At 34.9% G+C, this 22900-nt stretch overlaps 1 protein-coding gene across 4 annotated transcripts in view; it reads left to right on the forward strand.

Moving 5' to 3' along the window:
• Golga4 (golgin A4) overlaps nucleotides 1-22552 on the forward strand; it is a 121929-nt gene extending 99377 nt beyond the window's left edge. For 2 of the 4 annotated variants that reach the window (XM_005383706.2, XM_005383709.2), the window contains 4 exons: nucleotides 9348-9451; nucleotides 14125-14211; nucleotides 18742-18804; nucleotides 21850-22552. In XM_005383706.2, the coding sequence (XP_005383763.1) occupies nucleotides 9348-9451; nucleotides 14125-14211; nucleotides 18742-18771 (221 nt within the window). In that variant the 3' untranslated portion in view covers nucleotides 18772-18804; nucleotides 21850-22552. The remainder of the gene's footprint in view (nucleotides 1-9347; nucleotides 9452-14124; nucleotides 14212-18741; nucleotides 18805-21849) is intronic. The other 2 variants (XM_005383707.2, XM_013513730.1) reach the window with 1 other exon arrangement.
• Nucleotides 22553-22900: the final 348 nt, after the last annotated feature.

A 22900-nucleotide genomic window follows, 5' to 3' on the forward strand; every position in this document is an offset into this window, starting at 1 on the left:
GATGTAGCATTAGGCTACTTATTTGTTCTCTTTCTGTTTTCCTTATGTGTGAATTCACTGCTATAAATTTCCCTCTGAGGACTGCTTCCATTGCATCCCATAGATTCTGGTAAGTTGTATTTACATTTTCATTTGTTTGTAGGTATTTTTTAATTTCCTCTTGAATTTCTTCTGTGACCCCTTGGTTGTTCAGGAGGTTGTTGTTTCATTTCCAAGTGTTTATGGAGTTTTTGGAGTTCCTTTTGTCATTAATTTCCAATTTCACTGCACTATGGTCAGATACTATGCACGGGATAATTTCAATTCTTTTGCATTTCGGAAGGTATGCTGTATGGGCTAAGATGTGGTCTATTTTAGAAAAAGACCCATGTGCTGCTGAGAAAAGTGTGTATTCTGATGTTGTGGGGTGGAACACTGTATACATCTACCAAGTCCATTTGTTCACAGCTTTGGTTCAGATCTGTTATTTCCTTGCTGACTTTTTGTCCGGTTGACCTATCTCTTTGTGACAATGGGGTGTTGAGGTCCCTTGTTACAATAGTGTTATTAACTATATGTGTTTTCATGTCTGTTCAGATTTGTCTTATATAATTTGGAGCTCTGATATTTGGTGCATACATGTTTATGATTGTTATCTCATGTTCTTACAGTTTTCCCCTGACTAGTATGTAATGACCTTCTTTATCTCTTTTGATTGTTGTCGATTTGAAGTTTACATTGTCTGCAAACAGAATAGCTACACTTGCTTTTTTCTGGGTTCCTGTTGCATGGAGGATTGTTTTCCATCCTTTGACTTTTAGTCTGTGAATTTCCTTTTGAGTGAAATGTGTTTCTTGTATACAGCATATCGTTGGATTTTGGTTTTTAATCCAGTCTGCCTGTCTGTTTCTTTTGAGTGGAGAATTGAGGCCATTTGTATTTATAGTTACAACCAATATGTATTGATTTATCATTGTCATGTTATTTACTTGTGTTGGTGTCCTACTTTTCCTACCTGTTTCCTTGCTTGGTCTTCTTGATATTTTATTCCTACTGTTGTTCTTGAAATTGCGATCAGATTTTTCTCTGTCTAGAATATCTTTTAGTACTCGTTGTAATGCTGGCTTGGCACTCATGAAGTTCTTCAGTTTTCTTTGTCGTGAAAATATTTTCTTTGTCCGTTGAATTTGAGGAATATTTTGGCAGGGTACGTCAGTCTTGTTTGGAAGGTGTTCTGTCTCAGGATCTGTAATACTTCACTCCAAGCTCTTCTCGATTGGATGGTTTGTGCTGAGAAGTCTGCTGTGATTCTGATGGGCTTCCCTTTATAGGTAATCTGTTTGTTTTCTCTAGCAGCTTTTAATATTCTGTTCTTTTGCTGGAGATCTGGAAACTTGACTATTATGTGTCTGGATGTAGTTTTATTTTGGTTGTGGTTGTTTGGAGTTGTATATGCCTGATGTACCTGTATATCAGGTTTCTGTTTCCATGCTTGGGGAATTTTCTGCTATTATTTCTGCAAATATCCTTTTTATGTCAGTTGTGTTGCATCCTGCTGTTTCATTGACTCCTATAAGTTGTACATTATTCCTCTTTGCCTCATCTTGCAGCTGTTGAATTGACTTTTCCTGGATCCTTGTTGATTTTATGAGATCCTTTCTTTCAAGGTCACTAGCTGCCATGCTGTCTTCAAAGTCTGAGATTCTATCTTCAGCTTCATTCAAGCGGTTTTGGCAGCTTTCAATGGCAGGTTTGTTTTCCTGGAAGTCTCTTTGAATCTGGTTCATGCGTTCTAAGTCCTTTCTATATTTTTCATTGAACGCTTCTGACCCTTGCCTTTGTTATTCTACTTTCTTATATGTTTCTTCTTCAGACTTTCTGAGCAGTTCCTTCATTATTATTGTCATTTCATTTTTTGCCTGAGAGATTATTTCTGATCTCATCTCTTTTATGGCCTTATGGAGTTGCTTTTTTTACTTCCATTGCAATCATTTCAGCTATTTCAGGCATGTGTTTACCAATTTGTCCTATGTGGATGTCTCCTGGACTTGTTCTTAGTGGGGTGGAGTTCTGGGATTGTGTTTTAGTCCTTTGTTTTTTCATGTTTGCTACTGGATGCAGAAAGCTCAGTTTCCCTGTTCAGTAGCTGCGCAGCAAAGGCCACTAGTGTCCGGAGTTTTCCTGTTGGTCAGGTTTGCCCCTCAGTTATTCCTGAGAAGTACTATTTAGTCTCGGGTTTTTCCGGCAGTTGTTGATTTGTATCTAGTTATCCCTGGTCTCAGACATGGGCATTGGTGTCAGGTGCTGGCAGACTATCTTTTTTTTTGGCAGACTATCTGATCCAGTATCCCCTTGCAGTTTAGGGCACGTGCGCGGCCCAGACTCACGTGGTACTTGTGTGACATTCCCAGTCCAGTGGACCTATATCCCCAGGCAGTTCAGGGTACAGGCATAACCCAGACACAAACTGCAGGGTCAAACGTTTGTGAACCACCTGATTCTGTGTTCCAGTCAGTTAACACACATACAGGAACCCAGATACAGGCCGCATGGGGAGCAATCACAGACTGCCCATGCCTGTGACTCCCTAGGGGGTCCAGGATAAAGTAAAGCATGGACTTGAACCGCTGGACCAACAGCTCTTGGAGCACTAGCTTACTAGGTGCAGGGAGCGCACAGGGAGAGGCCACATGCACAGCCTCCAGCTAGATTAGTCCCTGGGGCTTCTGAGTGAGGACCTCCTGTCTGCCGCTGGTGCAGGGAGGGCAGAGACTCAGTCTGTAATGGCAGCAGGGTCCTGGGTTTGCCCGCTCTGCCCCTAGGAAGTAGATGGGAAATACCTGGCTCTCTCCGGGAGTTTCAGCTGGGAGCAGTGGCGGTGTGAATAAAGCACGGACTAGAACCGTGGGACCAGCAGCTCTTGGAGCACTCGCTCACTTTGCCAACACGTTTATATTTTGAGGCAGGGTCTTTCTTAATCGCCCTGTCTGAGCTTGAGCTTGTAATCCTTCTTCCTCAGCACCTCCCTAAGTAGCTGGGGTTACAGGCCAGAAGCACACCTGTATAAATGTTAACTAAATAAAAGGATTGCTTTGAATTCTTTTTAAACCACTGTTTAAAAAGCATAATAACCTAGAAATTTTCTATGCTCACTGCAGAGGTGATTCTTGCTACAAAGACTGTTTGCCATAACTAAGTCAGTATTTGTGATTCTCAGTATATAACTATGCTGAATCAGTGCCTGGCAGGACTGGGAGAATAGGTGTGATTCCTTTTGTTAATTTCAGTTTAAGAATTTCATACATAATTATTTTTTAAATTTTATGGACATGTATGTACAGTTTATTTCATAGTTAGCACACATATAATACTAAGTGCCAACACTGTTATAAATACTTTGTATATCAACTCAAGGTACTTGGTGGAATATCCACATTAATCCCTTCACTATGCTGCCTTTTTAAAGAGTAAGAATAAAATGAATACCTTCCTTTCAGGGAGAAATAAAATGTTTTATATTCTTTAAAAGCCCCTCTGTTCACCTCTGCATATTATCTTTATCCCACCTATCATACTGACCCCCCAAGTTGATGTTAATCATTCTCCTGTTCTTTTTCATTATTAGCTCTATATAAATTTTTGCCAGTACTTGAGGATCTCACTTGTTTTGGAACTTTGTGTAATGTAGTCATACTGTACAATTTTTAAAATTTTTTCTAATGCATTTCATTTATTTGTTTATTTTTGTGTTTTTGAGACAGCGTCTCGCTATGCAGTTCAGGCTGACATTGAGTTCACTTTATAGCCCAGCCTGGCCTCGAACTCGCAGTAATCCTCCTGCCTCAGCCTTCTGAGTGCTGGGATTACAGGTGTGTGCTATCACGCCTGGCTGTTATTTTTATTAGTACATGTGCTTATATAATCTCTCTCTTTTGCTTAATGTAAGGTTTGAGAGTCACCCATGTTGTGTATAGCTGTGCTCCACTCATTTCCATTATATTAATTTTAGGCATTGTTGTACATGTTTCCTAGTAATATACATGTGAAAACATTTCTCTGTACTATGTACAAGTAAGAAAGGAATAATAGATGATAGGATGTCAACATTATTGTACATATACCATACTGGGTTAAGCCATTTTTCTGTGTATTTTGCACTAATTTCCACTTCTCTTAGCACAAATTAGTGTTCCCATCACTGCAGCTCATTAGTGCTGCATATATTAAGGCCCTTTAATACTTTGTTTGATCTCAGTTCTGTAAAACAGTATCTCATGAATTTCATTTTTGTTATTTGTAATAGATTGAGCCTCTTATGTTAGTCATTAGTTGTATTTGCTTATTCATTTTAGCTATGTGTGTTTCTTTTGTGAAGTGCCTATTTACATTTTGTGTCTTTTAAAATTAAATTGTCATTTCTTGATGTGTAAGTTATGTATGTTGCAAAGATCTTGTGCTAATTAATGTCTTCTTTCTGTTAATAATGTCTTTCAAACTTTTTAAAATAGAAATTTTTATACATATAGAAAAGCGAGTGTAATTTATAATGAACACAGAGTTGCACAAAATGAACACAGAGTTGCCATCTTCAGCAGTTATTAAGACATAGCCAGTCTTATTTCATCTGTACTGCAATCTTTTTTATATCTGATCTACTGGATTATTTTAAAGTAAGCTATTTCATATGTAAACATTTCAGTCAGAATGTATCTCTCTCTACATAGCATTTTTTAACGGTATCATTACACCTAAAAAAGTTCACAAAAACCCCTTAATATCATCAAATAACCAGTCTATATCCAAATTTACTGTAGTCTCATAAATGTTTTCTTCTTCTCATGGTAAGCAGTTGCTTCCTACTTTGCATGGAAGATCCTACTTTGCATACACACATTAAAAGATAAAAATCAATTCTGAGTGGATTAAAGCTTTAAAGGTGATAAGTAAAACAGAATTTTGAGATGAAATTTTAAAATTTTTATCTGCATGTGTGTATATATCTTGTACGTATCTAATTTCAGATTACTCCATCATGACCAAGAATGGAGCTTCTTATTCTGAAAAGTTACTTTGTTAGGTACAGAGTTCTAGGTAGTGAGTGACCTTTTTTTTTTTCTTAGCACATGGAAGTTATTACTCTTTTACTATAGTATTAACTCTCTTAATTTTGTTGTTGAAAGCTATTGGTCTGCTCATTTGATAATCTTTCTCCAGTTGGTAATATATATCTCCTTTCTGATTGCTTTTAAGACATTTCTTCATTGATGTTCTGTAAGTTCACTATAGTTTGCCTAGGTATAAATTTACTTTTTCTATTTGGTATACATTATACTTTCTGTGTTTGTGGATTCTAATCTTTATTAGTCCTGGAAAATCCACAGTGATTGTTTCTTCAAATATTTCCTTTATTCTTATATGATTGGATCTTCTCATTTTATATTATCACTTAACCTTTTAAAAGCATATTTTATCTCCATTTTCTTCTGGGCTGAATTTTGAGAATTTCATCTAGTTGTTCAAATTACTAATTTTCTTATGTAGCTCTCTGTAACATGTTATTTAGGCTACTCATGAATTTTTTAATTCCTCAACTACATAATTTTTATTTTTAGGAGTTATTTTTTCTCCTTTTTCTCATCTTGCAGGTTACTGTAGTTGCTTAACCATTACTCATTTTTCTCCATACTGTCTTTGTTACTTTAGAAAAAGTTTTATTGAAATATAACCCACATGTCATACACTTCACACATTTAAAATGTCTAATGCTTTTATTGTATTCAAAATTACATGATTATCATCATAATCAATCTTGGAACTTTTATATCATCCCAGAAAGATACTTTAGAACTTTTATGACTCACATTCCCTCTAGCCCTAGGAGACCACTGATCTTCTTTTTGGTCTCTATAGATGTTTTATATTCTGAATTTTCATATCAATTAAACTGTAAAAAATATGACAATCTATGGCTGTCTACTTTCAGTTACAATAATATTTTCAAGGTCATCCATTGTAAACAGCACAAATCAGTACTCTCCTTTGTGGTTAATATTCTATTACGTGCATATCACATTTTATTCATCATTCATCAGTTGAACATTTTTCTCGTTTCCACTTTGGGATATTATGCATACTTTGTGTACAAGTTTTTGTGTGGACTGTGTTTTCTCTCTCCCTTAAACCTTGGAGTGAGATTGCTGGGTCATTAGGTAACTCTGTTTCAGTGTATAAGAGATTTCTAGACTGATTTCCAAAATGACTGTAACACTTTATATTCTCATCTAGTAGTGCATGAGGGTTCCAGTTTCTTTGCTTTCTTGCTAACACATATTATTGTCTTTTTTCCATCCCAGTGGGTATAAAGTAGTATCTAGTGATTTTGATATGGATTTCCCAGGTGGTTATTAATAATGAGCATTTGTGTATACTGACTAGCTATTTATATACCTACTTCAGGAAAATATCTATTCAGATCTTCTCAGTTTTTAATTGGGCCATCTGTTTATTACTGAATTTTAAGAGGTCTTTAGATACAAATCACTTATGAGGTAAATGATTTCCAGATATTTCCCCCCGTTCTGTGGGTTCACTTTTCAGTTTCTTGATGATGCCCTTTGAAGCACTTAAGTTTTTCATATTGATAAAGTCCATTTTGTGTGTTGTTTGTGGTGTTTTTGACTGTGCATGTGATGGCATACCTAAGAATCTATTCGCTAGTCCAGTAATGGCAGACATTTTAGAACTTTCAGTGATAAACAGTTGGCTGCAGCACGATGCCATAGGTTTGCCACCACTGAAGGTCATAAAAATTTATTTCTGTTTTTTCTTCACAGAATTTTATAGTTTTACCTCCTCTGTTTATATCTTTAATCCATTTTGAGTTCATTTTTGCATATGGTGTGAAGTAAGGGTCCAGTTGCATTTTGTGTGTGTCCAGTTATCCCAACACAATTTATTTAAAAGCTTATTCTTTCCCTCAATAAACTGTCTTAGCAGTCTTGTTAAAAATCAGTTGTCAGGAACCGGGCCTGGTGGTGCACGTGTGTAATCCCAGCACTGGGGAGGCTGAGGCAGAAGGATCGCTGTGAGTTCAGGGCCTGCCTGGGCCACAAAGTGAGTTCAAAGCCAACCTGAACTGCATAGTGAAACGCTGTCTCAGAAAGGAAAAAAAAAAAAAAAAAAAAAAAAATCAGTTGTCAGTATATGTGTTTATTTCTAGACTCTCAATTCTTTTCTATCAGACTGTGTGTGTTTGTGTGTGTGTGTGTGCATGTGCATATATAATATTTTTGTCATTATCACAATGTCTTTTTTTTTTTTATTCTGGGGATTGAACCCAAGGTCTCACAAATGCTAATCAGATACTTTACCACTGAGTTACAGCCCCATCCCCCACAGTGTCTTGATTACTGTTGTTTGTATTAAATTTTGAGATTGTTAGGCATGAGTCTTCCAACTTTGTTCTGTTTCAAGACTGTTTTGACTTTTCTGTGTCCCTGAGTTTCCATTTGAATCTTGAAATCAGCTTAATTTCTGCAAAGATACAAGGTGGCATTCTGATGGGGATTGGGTTGAATTTGTGTATATCAGTTTGCGGAATGTCACATTTTAGAAATATTGTCTTCTAGTCGGTGAATGTAGGATGTCTTCCATTTACTTACATCTTTCAAATTTTTTTCAATAGTGTTTATAGTTTCAGAGTGTATACATGTTGTATTTATTTTGTTAAATTTGTTCCTAAGGGGCTGGGGATTTAGCTTAGCGGCAAAGTGCCTGCCTGGCAAGCGCAAGGTCGTAAGTTCGATTCCCGGTACCGGAGAAAAACCAAAAAAAAAAAAAAAAAAAAAAAAAAAAAATTTGTTCCTAAGCATTTTATTCTTCTTGAATCTTTTATAATTAAAATTGATTTTTAAATTTCATTTTTAGATTGTTCATTGTGGGTGTATAGTAATGCCATTAAATTTTGTATATTAATTTTGCATCCTGCAAATTATTGAACTTACCTGTTAGCTTCAGCTTTGTAGTGGATTCTTTAGGATTTTCTATATGCAAGATCACGGCATGTGCAAACAGGTTATTTCTTTAGTACTTTTATTCTTTAAACATTTCAAACACAGTTAAATTAATTTGTGATAATTTTACTATCAGGATGTTTCTGAAACTTACATCTGTTACTCATTGTTTCTGCAAATTCTTGCTCATGGAGGCTTGTCTCCTGTGGTGTAATGATTTTTGTTTTCTATTAAAATTGAGAATTAATTTTAGTATAACCTGTTAGTTAATTTGGATGGGCATAGTTTAAGGCTTTTGACAGCTAGTGTTTCTTGTAGGTTCCCAGGACATAACTAGTCTTCAACAAGTGTATTTTCTTAGTTTTACAACTTCGAGCCCTATATGCTAAGAGTAGATCTGTGGTCATACGTTCTCGGGATTTTTTTTTTTTAACTGAGCAGAGACAAGGATAGATTTGCTAATAAATTGCCTTTTATACAGGCAATGCCTGTATAAAATCAGATTCTGTATTTCAGCTGTCCCATTTCACAGGGGCCCTAACCTGGTCTCTGTTTTCTTACAAAAACTCCAGACACTCCCCAGATTTCCATCTGCCTTGCTGTCAGTTGCATGGTTTCATTTTTTATGGTCCCCTGCCTTCCATCTTCTTACAGTTGTGGATCACTTTTATGTAGTATCTAGATGTTTCTTGGTAGCAAAGGGCTTGTCAGATGACTGACTAGAAGTGGGTACAAGTATAGACTCTAGCTAGTGCATAGATGAATTTACTCAGATTAAAGTATCATTGTGTCCCATATTAATATCTGAACTTTATGCTTCACTTTTGGATTGAAATGGAACTTCATTAATAATATAAGCTATTACTTTTTATGAGTCTTTAAGATCTTGTGAACTTTCAGGTTATTTTGTCTATCCTGTATTTCAAGATGGTTTTGAAAACTTAACTAACTATTTTTAGATTGGAATACTAGAAAACTAGACTATTCTGAGGTTCTAAATCCTTAATAAAATAAAAAAGTAATTTTAGTTATTATGGAATATCTGAAGCCAGCCACATAATAATTAGAAGAGAAACAGCAGTGCTGAGAAATCTTTGCACTACTCATATAATATTTAAAAATTTCTCTACCAGAAGGAAGAGGAAGGGATAAAAATGTGTGAGAAAGAAAATTGTTATAATTTTTGTTTTTTCTTCCATGAATGTATGAATGTCTAGTGTGTATATTTGTGTACAATGCAATTAATATAAAATCAGTGTCTGTCTTTGTTCCATTCTTTTTAGTGTGTTTATTTTCGAGTAAGAAGTAACTAGATTATCTGGTTATGATTTTACAATTTGATCTTTTATTTGACAGGTGGCAATTTGTACCATACTGATGTCTCGCTCTTGGGAGAACCAACCGAGTTTGAATATTTACGAAAAGTGCTCTTTGAGTATATGATGGGTCGTGAGACTAAGGTATAAATCATGCTTGATGATTTGGCACCAGACTCAGTTTAAAAGGAAATATGTCCCCCTTGTAATGCACATATTGATATGTTTATTAGGAGATCATACATGCTAATAGTAGGCAGTTGATGATTATGTTATTGCTCTTAGTTAACAAAAGTAAATTGGAACATCTTGCTTATATTTGTTATATTTATGAAATGTTAATTTTTGAAGTGCTGTTGAGTAATACTAAATACTGCAAATTAAAATTTCCTTAATTTAAAAATAATTTGTGAGTTGGGTATGGTGGTATGCCCTGTAGTCCCAGCACTCTAGAAGGCTGAGGCAAGATCACAAGTTTGAGCCCAGCCTGAGCAACTTAGCAAAAACCCTGTCTCAAAATTAAATAAGGACTGAGGATGTAACTCCATGCAAAGGCCCATTGTTCAATCTCCAGTACAAAATAATAATAATTTTTGTAGCATATGGCCACTTTTCTTCTTGACTTCAGGTCTTAAAATTAGAAAAATTCATTTTGATGAGACTTTAGGATATTCTGGGTAGCACTGGAAATGGTCATAATTAGAGTAACTTCTCAGGAAGATTGAGACATATGTTACTTTAATTACTATAAGAAAATCATTCCTGTCCATAGGGAATATTGATCATTTTAAAATTACATGATGTAAGTAGTAATACTTTGCTAACTTGTTTTTAAAAAGAGCCTTTTTAGAGATTTTGAATTGTGTGTTTTAGAGAAAATGTATGAGCCTTTCCCCAAACAAAATATTTCATTTTAACACTTCCTGTGTTACTGTATTTCAGCTATTTACTTTTCATAGAATTTTACATTGTCTGCATGTCTTGGCTATGAATGGGACAGTAAGATTTCTAACCTTGAAAACGATTAGTGTTTTAACTTGTGGCTGTCTTGGGGTTGCTGAGAGAGAATACTAGGCAGGTCAGGTGTGGATTGGGCAAATATATTTAAAATTTAAGAAGCAAGGCCATAAGAAACTATTTTAAAAGAATATTGTAAGTAAGTTGGTTTGAGATTCACTTAGATTCATTTGAATCTAAGCTTTAGATCTACTCATGTACTGAGGTAGCTAGTGTTCTGAGAGACTTGTTTTTAAAGGTATGAAAGTGTTGTTGCTAAATAAATTATTTAACCTTTCTGTGTTCTATAAAATAAAAAGCCTGGCTACCTCAACATGTTTCTTCTGGAAATAGTGTGTGTTAGTGAGATGAGATCTTTCTGAAGTTTGATACCACATCTCCCCACAAGAAAGACCCAGCACAACTATAAGATGCATTCTGGGGCAGTGCCAGTTCAGCCAAGTCTAAACTTGTGCTTTGTGGGCCTTCCAGTTAATTTTAGGATGTGTCTTGGGAGACAGCTGAAGGGGATGTCCTATCAACAGTCTCATCTAAAATTGAACTGGAAATCCATATTAAGAAGAGTGCTCGCTCTGTCTTTATCTCCATTCATTGTACCTTTCTGGCTCGTGAAAGTGAAGAGTAGTCTGTCATTTTGCCATTGTATTTTATAGGTAAATACTGAGAATTGGTAACAGGCTTATTTACTGTGCATTTATTGAGCAGTTATCTTCATGTGGCTGTTTACCACTATGGTGGATAGTAAAATGGAATTTGATACTATCCCTAACTTTGTGTGCTTACCACATAATGAGAAAGTGGAGCTATTCTCAGTTAACAATATGAGTAATGTGATGCAGAATGTTGTGAGCCTTAGTAAGGGCTGTAAGAGAATTACAGTCCTAGTATTTACTTGTGTAAGGCTCAAGAAGGACTCATGGAGTTGATGGTGTGTATATTGGGCTTGAGGCAAAGAAGATTAGATTTTGATGGATGAGCTCAGACAGGAGAGATACTCCAGACAGAAGGTCCAAGGCCGGAAATGGCATGTGGGTTTCTGGAATGACAAGTAATCTGATACAACTGAAACACTACTCAGTGAGGTGAAAGTAATGCCACTTAAGACTATACAGAGTGTGGAAGGCCTTGAATATTTTCAGTTTTACCTGGAGGTACTACAGAGGGGGTAGACCTGAAGTGTTTGAGAAGGGATTAACAAAATCAGAGCTCTTTTTTAGCAATAACTTTTGTTTTTTTTTTTTTTTTTTTTTTTTTTTTTTTTGGTTTTGGTTTTTTCTCCGGTACCGGGAACCGAACTCACGACCTTGCAACTTTTGTTCTTTTGTGTAATTTCTGTACATTAACAAATAATTTGAAATGGAGACCAGGTTGTGTTTCAGAATGAACCAAAGTGTTGTTTCTTGGCTAGCAGTCTCTGTATGTTGTCTCTCCTGTGTTTCTTTTCTCTTTTTTTGTTTTTTTTTTTTTCTGGTACCAGGAATCAAACTCATGACCTTGCATTTGCCAGGCAGGCACTGTGCCGCTGAGCTAAATGCACAGTCCCTCTCCTGTGTTTCTTCATCTGCTTTTGCATATAGGGTTCTTTGTTTTATGGGGCAGATGACCTTCCCTTCCCCTCCCCTTTTCTTCCTTCCGTTTTGGCTTCCCTTTCCTCCCCACCGCCCCCCTCTTCCCTCCCCTCCTTCCTTGCTTCCTTTACTAGGGAGTGAACTCAGGGCTTCCATGAGCTGTGTCTCCAGCCCTTTATAAAAAAGGTTTTTTTTTGAGACAAGGTCTCATTGTGTCACTGGGGTAGGCTTAAACTTGTGATTCAGACAACTTTTTAACTATGTATAGTACACATAGTCCTATAATATGAAGTTAAGTAAACCTTTTTCTCATTTGTGGTTGAGCTTTCTTTTTAGTTTAGATCGTCCATGTTCGTGCTGATACTGTCTTCCCTTTCAGTACAAGGTGTTTTCATCCTGAGCTACTTTATTGAAGAAACCTCTCCCCAAGGCAAACATGTAGAGTAGACAGGCTGGTTTCTTTCCCAACGTGTGGCAGAGAGTTTGACCTTCTCCGTTAAAGTGTTTTCTGACAAGCTTTAGGATTTTACTTAGTAATCAGCTGCAAATTCTGGGTTGCTGATGAATTTAGAGGTGGGTTTATCATTCAGTGTTGTCTAGAAATGCAAAAAGACAAGTAGCCAAAGTTTTTTTTCCTTTTCTTTTTTCCTATAAACATCCATGTCCATGCATGTATATTGGTTTCATAATGAATATAAGTGGATTTCTAGTACTTTGAGCTTCATGTGATACTGAAATTAGAGAAATGCTTCCTGTAACTGTAGATCCTTGAACTTTAGATTTCTGCTACTCCGTAGTATACAGGAAGTTGCTTCAGGGTTAATAAAAAGAGAGTACCGGAGTGCTTGCTCGTTACTTCCTGTTTCTTTTGCTATTTCATGCCACATATGTACTTGGTTTCTAGACCTCAGGTTAGCGCATAAGATTGCATTCTGTTTAGTTAATATAATTTAAATACTAAAGGCTTTTATAAAATGCTCTAGAAGTTCTTCAAGAACTCAGTTGTTTTAAATGTTATTTTTGTTTGTAATCATCAAATAATAAGGAATAAGTGGAATAAAAGGAAGAAGTGAACTGAAACTAAAATCCTGCCATGTGGGGTTTGTTTGACAAACAGTATTGTCAGTCTGTTAGCTGAAATAAGTATTAGAAATACATGAAGTACCTTGCCTAGGCTTAGTATAATACATAATAGGAATATTTTTAAAGTTCCTTTCTTTCCTGAAAATAATTATACATTTTTCCTAACAATGTGTTTGCAAACATTTGATTAACAATATTATGTCATCTTTTTTGTAATGACTTTCTCCATACCCCCACTCCCACTCCTTCCCCTACACACAGAGTCTGTGTAATCATGAACAAAGTGTTAGAGTCACTTTTCTGGGCTACTCTCTCATCCACTATAGGAATCCCCAGGAGAGTACTACCACCTGACTTTGTATGTAAGCACTGAATTTGTTATCCTACTTATTTCATAAGTGGTATCTTCTTTCCTCTCTGCCTCCCTCAAAACATCTCATCTTGATACAAAATAGGGAGTTTCAGCCTTTGAGGAGAATTTTCCAGGAGCTTATGGGTGACACTCTGACTTACGGTATATTTATTTAGATCTGCACAATTTATGATCTTGTTTTGCAAGCCACCATGTGTAATGTTTTGATTCATCATGTTTTCTACCAAAAAAACATTTTGTGTTTATTTAAAATGTAATTTGTATTTCTATTAGGCTAATGTGCTGCATGTCTTGAAAAATACCTACTAAGCATGTTCATGTTCATGCAGTAGCCCGTGTTTATGAGATATATGATGTGATTTAGTTAAAGCTGAACGGGGCGGGGGCATCTGATTCTGACTGTTTAAGGCATATATTTTGGCAACACATGACCTTATAGATTTCTGCAAATGAAAAGACTTTTAAAATATTGAGTAATAAAGTTCCATCTTAATAGGACTAAGGGCCAAGAGCATTAGATCTTTATGTAGCTTCATGCTATTGGAAACGCATTTTAAAGTAATATAAATCCAGACCTTGTGAGGAGTCCTTTTAAATTGAAATTCTAGTTTTGGCTGTTACAGTATTTCCTTGACTAATACCTTCACATCATACTTCTTTGTTCGTGGCTTCCATTGAGAGCACTAAAGAATCCCACCAGCAGAACATGTCAGAATGGGTTGAGACTTCATCAATATCACTGCTTATTAGTGATCATCTCTCATTTTTTCTTCTAGACCATGGCAAAAGTTATAACCACTGTACTAAAGTTCCCTGATGATCAGACTCAGAAAATTTTGGAAAGAGAAGATGCGCGGCTAATGGTAAGCTTTATAAGTAGGTTATAGATAGAAGATTAAGTTATCTATTTATGTTCCATTTATAATGACTTTGAGTTGGTAAAAAGAAATTAAAATTTTTCAGATCTTTATTTTACTACAGCCTGAAAAGCGAGAATTTAGTTACATTAAGAAAGTTTAACCAAGGGCAAGTGTGAATGGACGCCTTCAAGGAAAAGAAGTCTTATTTAATAGCATGTATGATGTTGATACCCATGTGAGCTATTTTTGGAAAGGATAGAAAAGGCAGGTGTTCTGTTACAATAATTTTTTTAAAGAAATTTTTGATACTGGGAGTTGAACTCAGGACCTTGCACTTGTCAGGCAGGCGCTGTACCACTGAGCTATATCACCAGCATGGTATAATAATTTTTTAAACCAAATATATCTTGATGTTTTATAGGTTACAATTCCTTGTTCTATTTCAATTGATTTACACATATGCATTAATTCTGGGTGAAAAAATTTAAACATTTTTGGTCTTTTGATATGTTATAGGGAAAATGTAAGGAAGCAACTAAAGTATTTAAACAACTTTATATGAAGTTAGCTGTGATTGATGCAATACATACATACATCATCAATTATGCAAAATTTCTCATGCCTAACTTCTTTTTGCTCTGGTCTGGTCATTCAGTAAGACATACACCATTATAGGCAAAGTGTGAAGCTTGTGAAGTTTGTGTTCCGACCCTTGCTCTCTCTTTCTGCTTTCTTTCTCATCTTGATAGAGGCCTGCAGAGCCCTCCATACCTTTCCTTTAATCTCTTCACTTGTTTCATGATCCCAATGCTGCTTTTCTTTTCTCTGACCTCACTAAAGCAAGCCATACTTTCTCCTTAGTGGTGGATTCTCTGTTCAGGATAGTAAGAAGCACTAAGTCAGTAACTCCCAAAGCATCTCAGTGTATCCTGGCAATCAGAGTTCCCTAAAGAACATTCTTGCTTATCTTAGCCCAAATATCCTATTCTTTAGTGGTCATCTGTTCAGTCTGGTATGTTGGGTTCTGACCCACAGAGCTCCACCAAAATCTGGAAATAACCTAGCTGGAAGACTTTCCTATTGTTGGCTGAATACCTCCAACATTTAGCCATGTATGAAGTTCCTTTATTCTCATTCTTTGCAGGGAGAGGGTTGGCCCACTAGGTACTGACCCAGTGCCCCAGGCACAATCTGACCATCTCTTGTTAGCTTCTTCCAAGTTGATTCTAGCATCCCTGGGCTTTGTCCCAGTAATCGTTTGTGTGTGTTGTCTATTACTAGAGATTGGACCCAAGTCCCACTGCATGCTAGGCGTGCACTGTCATTGAGCTGCATCTCCAGCACATTGTTTTATTTTTTATCTTGAACAGGGAGGGTCTCACTAAGTTGTCAGGGTGGGCTCAAACTTAAAATAGAGACATGCATCACCTTCCCTGGTTATAAATATTTCGATAAGGAAGTATATCACTGTAATGCATATCATTCATCAATAGAGAAAATGCTTTAAATTATAACAGGTATCTGATTCTATAAGCATGTAGTCATTCAAAGTAGAAATTGTCTTTCATTAAGTAAATAGCTGTATCTTTGTGGAAATAATGTCCAATGAAGTTGAGACTGTTTGGAACATGATTCTGTTATTATGGTTTAAAGAAATGTTTTTAAGTGATATAAAAGAGATTTTATTGAGTTACTTATTTTTATACTACAGCCTCTCTGTTCTTTATTGTCCCGATGTTGAAGTATAGCGAACTCTCTTCTTACTGTTGGACCACAGTTTATCAGAATTTTCTATATACGATACATTCATCCTAAATCATTGCTCTTCAAATGTGATAAGAAGCATTGCTCTTCATTCCTTATGTACAGGCTGTCTTAGGTTGGTTTAGTTTGATTAAAAACTAATTGAATTGATAAACGTAAATAGTGAACCATGTAAAAAACTCTTGGAGAAAGTTTCATTTTAAGCTTAACAAGAAATTTTCGAAAAAAAACATTAGACGCTGTTCCTGAATAGAGTGGTATTCATTTTTTTTTTTTTTAAGTGTTATTCATTCTAAATAGGGATGGAATAGTGGCTGACCCTTCCTGCAATGATTTTTCATGAGAGGCTAAGCTGCCTAAAAAGTGTCCTTTTTTTTTTTATTTCCTTTAAACAAAGCCTCATCCATCATTATCTTTTGCTTAATGATCAATTACTCTTTTAGTTGATAAGGGGAATATAGAAAAATTGAAGATACAAAAGACATGGTTGTTGACCTGTGGAATCTTTAAGTTTAAAGGGTAAATTCATACATATTCATTCATATATAAAGAAAGGCCTAGATGGTATAATTTCAAAAATAATATAGATGCTTATGAAATTAGTTATGATGAGCATGAAGTGAGAAAGATCTCAAAATATGAGATGACTTAATACATTCATAAATTGAGTCATCTTTTTATCAGTCCAAGGAGATTTGGTGGTGATGGTACTAGGGATTAAACCTAGAGCCTTCACAATGAACTGTATCTCCAGTCCCTATTTAATGTTTTGGTTTTTTTTTTTTTAATTTTGAGACAGGGTCTTGCTAGTCACAAAGTTGCCTGGGCTGGGCTGGAATTTGTGGTTGTCCTGCCTCAGCTTCCCAGAGTGCTGAAATTATAGGCAAGTCAGCTTGAGAGTGTTAGTAAAACTTAATGACATAAGCCTGTGTGTCAGTTTTCTTGATGATTTCATTGAAAGAAAAATTTTCTTCTTTAATAAAAAATGTTTTCATTCTCCATATAGTTGATATAGTGACTTTATTTATGTTTTACTTTCACTCTGATCCTTGGTGTGTATGGTGTGTGTGTGTGTGTGTTTCTTTGTTTCATGGTTCTTAAAATGGAACTCATGACCTCCCACGTGCTAGGCAAATGCTCTACCACTGAGCCACAACCTGAGCTCTGTGTCTATTCTTGATTAGTCCTTGCCGTAGAATAGTATTATACAATTTGCCTTAATTTTCTTTTTTTTGGAGTTTAAGAATGATCAGGACTTTTGGGCATTTGTAAGTACAAAAGTTTTCCATTCTGTCATGAGATTTACTTTTGTGCTTGCAAGAGGATGCCTGCAAGGTGGATTTGGAAAATGTTCAAATAAAAATGACACAGTAATAAACCCTACACATGAAAAGTGCATGTTTGTTATCATGAAAGGTGTTTGGTTTTTTTTTTTTAAACTCACTATGTAGCCCAGCCTGGCCTCAAACTCATGGCAGTCGTCCTGCTTCCGCCTCCCAAGTGCTGGGTTTACAGATGTGCACCACCATACCTGGCCATGAAGTGGTTTTGATTGAAATATTGTTAGGTAATATGGGATCACTGTAACTGCTATTGCAAACAATTGAGAAACAATGCATACAGAGTCCTTCAGATCTTTAACCTCCAGACTGTTTCCATGTGCCAGTATCATCTCTATTAATTATAATTATAAATTTATGATTATTCCTTTATCATTAGTTTTAGTTTATAAAAATGAGAGTATGCAGCAGTTTGCTATTTTTCACTCATATTATTCTACTTCATTGTGAAATGATCTGCCTCATTCTTTTTAATGATAGGTTGAGTGATTATATAGATATCTTACAATTGAGTTCACCAGTTACCCCTTTATTCCATTTATTTAGGTGGTTTTCAGGTTTTTAAAACTTCAAAGGACAGATGAGGGGATATCCATACATATGTTTTACGTACTTCTGCAGATATTCCTATATTAACCATATTGTGTTATGTGTTGCAGAATATTATTTTCTAGTTTGTCTTTTGATTTTGCTGCTTTTACTAACTTCACATTAAGATAATTAGAATGATACTTGGGAGTTTGGTTGCATTATTGAGGAATAGACTCAGCTTAATAAACAAGCTTTGTTTTTGAAGCTGCCATTTTAAAGCCAGGTATGAAGCTAGTTAATGAATTTGAGTTATGGGAGTCATAAAACAGGACATAGAATCTTTTAAAGAAGGTTCGGTACAGTGAAAACTATATTTGGGGTTGGTTTCCTTTAAATTGATGTTTTATTTGTGTCATTTTTGAAACTTTTCTTGATAAATAGTGATGAAGTTGACACATTTTAGGAATGAGAAGCCAACACATTGCATTTTAAATTTATTGATGTGTTTTCAAAACCTTTTGAAGGTAAACTGAAGTTATGTGTACCTCAGTGGAATTATGAAAGAAATCTTTTTATAATGCAAATAATCACCCCCTAATTTATCTAGCAGTTAAAAATTTGTACTTCAAGTGTGAAGTATACCTTTCATTATGTTGTTTAAATTTTTTAAATGAAAGTTGCAGGTAAAAGCCTAGCTGTATAGTATTGTATTTACTTAGAAAGAGAGAGAAGTTATTACATGTTCTTTATACTTTTACTGTACACCCTTGGTTTGGGAAGATTTGAGAAAATTTTAAGTACCATCTGTTTACTCCAATAAGCTTTACATACAGACGTAATCTGCTACACTAAGTCTTAAAACTAACCCATTAAGCTTTTTTTCTTCCTGGCCTTGTAGTTTACTTCACCTCGCAGTGGTATCTTCTGAGTAAACCATCAGTCTGTGCTTAGTTAGCATGTGGTGAGTGGAGAATAATATGTCTTGTGTCTTTTGTGCAAAAATTAAATGTATTGCATGATACTAACCATTTCACTGAAATTCTTTTTTAATGAACACATGATTATGCTATGGATTGATGTTATTCTTTGTTGCCTTACATAATTAATAATATATACATTAATATTCACCCAAAATAATCTTTAGATTTCCATTATTTGCTAAAATCATGCAATCAGCTTCTAGTTTTCTTTTGTGCAGTAAGTGGTTTCAAATGAAGGTTTTTGTATAAATATTCTATTAAAAATTAGGTGATTACCAAATATCCTTTCATAGAAACCTTTTTTCCATTTTTTTTAATAGAAACCTTTTTTTTTTTTTTTTTTTTTGGTCTTTTTGAGGCAGGATCTCACTATGCCATTCAGAGTGGTCTTGAACTCACTTTGTAGCCAAGGCTGGTCTTCAGCTTGTAATGATCCCTCTGCCTCAGCCTCCCAAGTGCTGGGATTACAGGCATGTGCCACCACACCCGGCTCTAGAAACCTTTTTTTTTAAAAATTGCATACAAGTACACAGAGGACTGGCTGAACATTCATTTAAATAAATTTGAATGAGCAATGTACAAATTAAACACGTATTGTGAGAGAAAAATAAAAAATAATTTTCTAGATTAAAGTGATATTTCATAAAATCAAGAATTAAAAATACTGGGGGCTGGGGATTTAGTCAGCAGCACAGCGCCTGCCTGGCAAGCGCAAGGTCATGAGTTCGATTCCCAGTACCGGAAAACAAACAAACAAAAAGAATTAAAAATATTGTAAGACTTAAAGTGAAGACTAATTTAAAATAATGAACACTGATAAAACTGACTAAAAGTAAGTATTTTATTATTTGCTGGGATCATACAGTTCTACATAACACACTTGTTCTAAGGATACCCTCCTGTAATTCATGTAGCTGTTTTAACACATTATTACAGTGACATATAGGCATTTTAAAATGTTTTAATTGATTCCTTTACCATTTAAACCCTCCCCTTCCCTCCTACATATTATTCTTGATTTAGCACCTTTGTAAACATTTAGGGTATATCTTTACCTTGTAGTTTGCAGTAATCACAAGTTGAATAATTGAAGATTGTGATTATAGATTAAGCCAGATTTCAGCTAATGGTATAAAAGTTTAGAATGCTGAGATACATCTTTTCTTCTTTTAAGCTGTTAGCTTTAAAAATCATCTATCCTTACAAATCTGATTTTAATATATATCATTTAATCTGCCTGTGTGATTTATCTAGAATTATCCTGTTTCCATTGTCTATACTATAATGGCTGGCAGTGTGGTACAAGATTCTATTAGGTTATTTTTATAATACATGAAAATTAAAGCAATCCCATATTTAATCCATTGTCTTGATACTTTCTTTTGATATAATATCTTAACTACTATATCACACTTATATTGTTGAAGTTAAATATTCTCATTTATCACTGGAAATGTATGCTGTGTAACTTTTATATTGATTAGCTTATTGTCTGTTTATCTTTTAGTTTGAAACATTTTAGACATAAGATTTGAAAAAAAAATCATATAATGAATCCCCTTATACGCTATGCCTAGGTTAACCAATTATTAGTATTTTGTCAATTTTCTCTCTGTCTCTTTTTCTCTCTCTCTCCACACACACACACACACACACACACACACACACACACCACTATCTTCACCCTCTTTGTAACATTTGGGAATTATTTGCAAACATTGTGCTTCCACACATTTGACAATTCCAAACATAAACCAGTACTTTAAAATATTTTTTTAAGAAAAAGGACATTTCTCTACATACCTGCAATATAATTATCACACACAGGAAATAATACCAAGGGCAAAGGGTTTAGCTCAGTGAATGAGTACTAGCTAGCATGCACTAGACCCTAGGTTCAATCCCTAATATCTCAAAGAAAAAAGAAGTACTATTATCTAATTTATGATACTAAATATTTTCCCAGTTTTTCAAATAATGCCTTTCATAATTTTTTTAAAATCTAGGATCCCCAAAGGTTATACATTATCTAGTTATCATGTTTTTCTAATCTCTTAAACTAGAAAAGTTCTCCCAGTCTTTTCATCTTTTAGGACAGTGACATTGTGCTAGCAGTGTCAAATAATTCATGAATTTTGTTTTCTCAGCAGCTCAAGTGAGGGCTTTAAAATAAAAATTGACAAAGAAATTATTAAATATAATGGATTTTTAAAAATATTTTCTTTACATTCCGAGAACCAACATTATTATTGAACTACTTTTATAAATAAAATGCTTTTAGGAGTATATCATGAGTAGTGGACCATATTGTTCATTTACAAATTGAGGAGACTTTAAAACTTCCTCCTTTCTACTAAATATGTATGGCAAGTATGTCTCTATTACTTAATCTTACTTGGTAATCTATTTTTATGATTTTAAACCTCAAACTTGATCTGACTGCTAGCTTTTAGCATTTTAATATGACAGTCTCTTAGGTAGATTTTTTGTTTTGTTTCTTGTAGCATTTTTTAAAAATTAAGTTTATTAATTTTAGGTGAGGTTTTTACACTTAAATGCTGAATGTCTTTTGCCATACAGATTATGCTGGGAGAGTTACCATATGTAGAAAAATGAATACCTTGGGAAAGTGGGATGAGTGCTTTCTCCCCTACTAATGCAGTCTGAATAGCTGTCTCTTTGTGGGAGCCTTCCATATGAGCATGCTGCTTCTGGATTTCTGTATGACCGTTTAGCATTCAGTACTCAGTGAAAAGTTGCAGCTCCAACTTTCCCTTTAAAAAGCTTTTTCCCAGGGTTGCTGACTGTAGTTAGTTTGAATCATTCCAAGAACCTTAATTTCCAGAAGATTCCATTAGGGTTTAATATTAAGAACACCGTAGTTCTGCTTGTTTACTGCAGTCTTCAGACCATAGAATGCAATTTTATTTTAATTTGAAAAAAGAATCTAAAAAGTTGATCTTAGAAATTTGGCTTTTTATGTTTGTATTTTCTTTCTTCATCCTCACTTCCTTTTTCTCTTCCAGTCATGGCTTCGATCTTCATCTTGAAGAAATGGGGAGAGCAATATTGGGCAACTGCTGCTTGGAAAACTGTCCTTGTGTGCCCATTCTTTCGAGAATGAAGCTGTTATTTAGGGCCATTTATACAGCCAGAGACAAAGAAAGATCTGACAGTGGCCCATAGCTGTATTGCAGACTGCTTTTACAATAGATTTATTTCATCAGTGGAGAAATGGTGATAGTTTTTTCTTTTTTCTTCAGTTTTCTTTTGGGAAGAATTTTATGTCATTTGAAAGATATTTTGAATAACTTAACCTGATTCATGGGCTCAATTAATGTTCCTTTCCTTCATTCTTGTTGTCCCTCTTTTTAAAGATCTGCTTGCCTTATTTATTTTTAGGGTGATTTTTTTCTCTTTTTTCAAAGATCTGTGCAATATATTTTGAGGTGAAACAGTGGAATTTTTCTAATAAATTACAGCATTTAATTGACTATTACATTGATTCTTGAGTATTTGCTAAAGACTAGTTCTTTATGCTGTGACGTATGATAAATCCCAAATGGCAGTACCTCACTGTTTACTTAGCTTTTGTACTTATATTTTTCAGAGGAAAAAATACTACTGTAAATTGTACATAGTAAATACAAACTGTACTGTATGCGAATCTGTGACTGTTGGCAATGTCATCTTTAAAGCAGATAAATAAAGTTTATTTACTATATAAAATTTCTTCATGCTTCTTTCTAGGTTGAAATCTGTGTCAAATTTGTTAAGAATTCCATGATCTATGTTAGGGGAGGGTACAGTGAGGAAATGTCAGGTAGCTAAATGCTGAGCATTTAGAAATATTTTTTGTGTTCAAAATTAATATTACCAAGTTAGAGTATGGAAACAAGAAATAATCTGTGGTGTCCATTTTAGGATTCTGCCAATTGGGGAATACCTCCTTTTTCTGGAGAAAACATACTTCTTTTGTTTTTTGTTTTAGTTCTGAGAACTGAACTCAGGACTTTTGTACTGAGTCTTTTTTATTTTGTGACGGTGTTATGGCTAATATCTGGATGCCCCCACAGA

This window comes from Chinchilla lanigera, unplaced genomic scaffold (genome assembly GCF_000276665.1).
Source record: "Chinchilla lanigera isolate Chin_1 unplaced genomic scaffold, ChiLan1.0 scaffold00020, whole genome shotgun sequence".
NCBI classification, from domain to species: domain Eukaryota; kingdom Metazoa; phylum Chordata; class Mammalia; order Rodentia; family Chinchillidae; genus Chinchilla; species Chinchilla lanigera.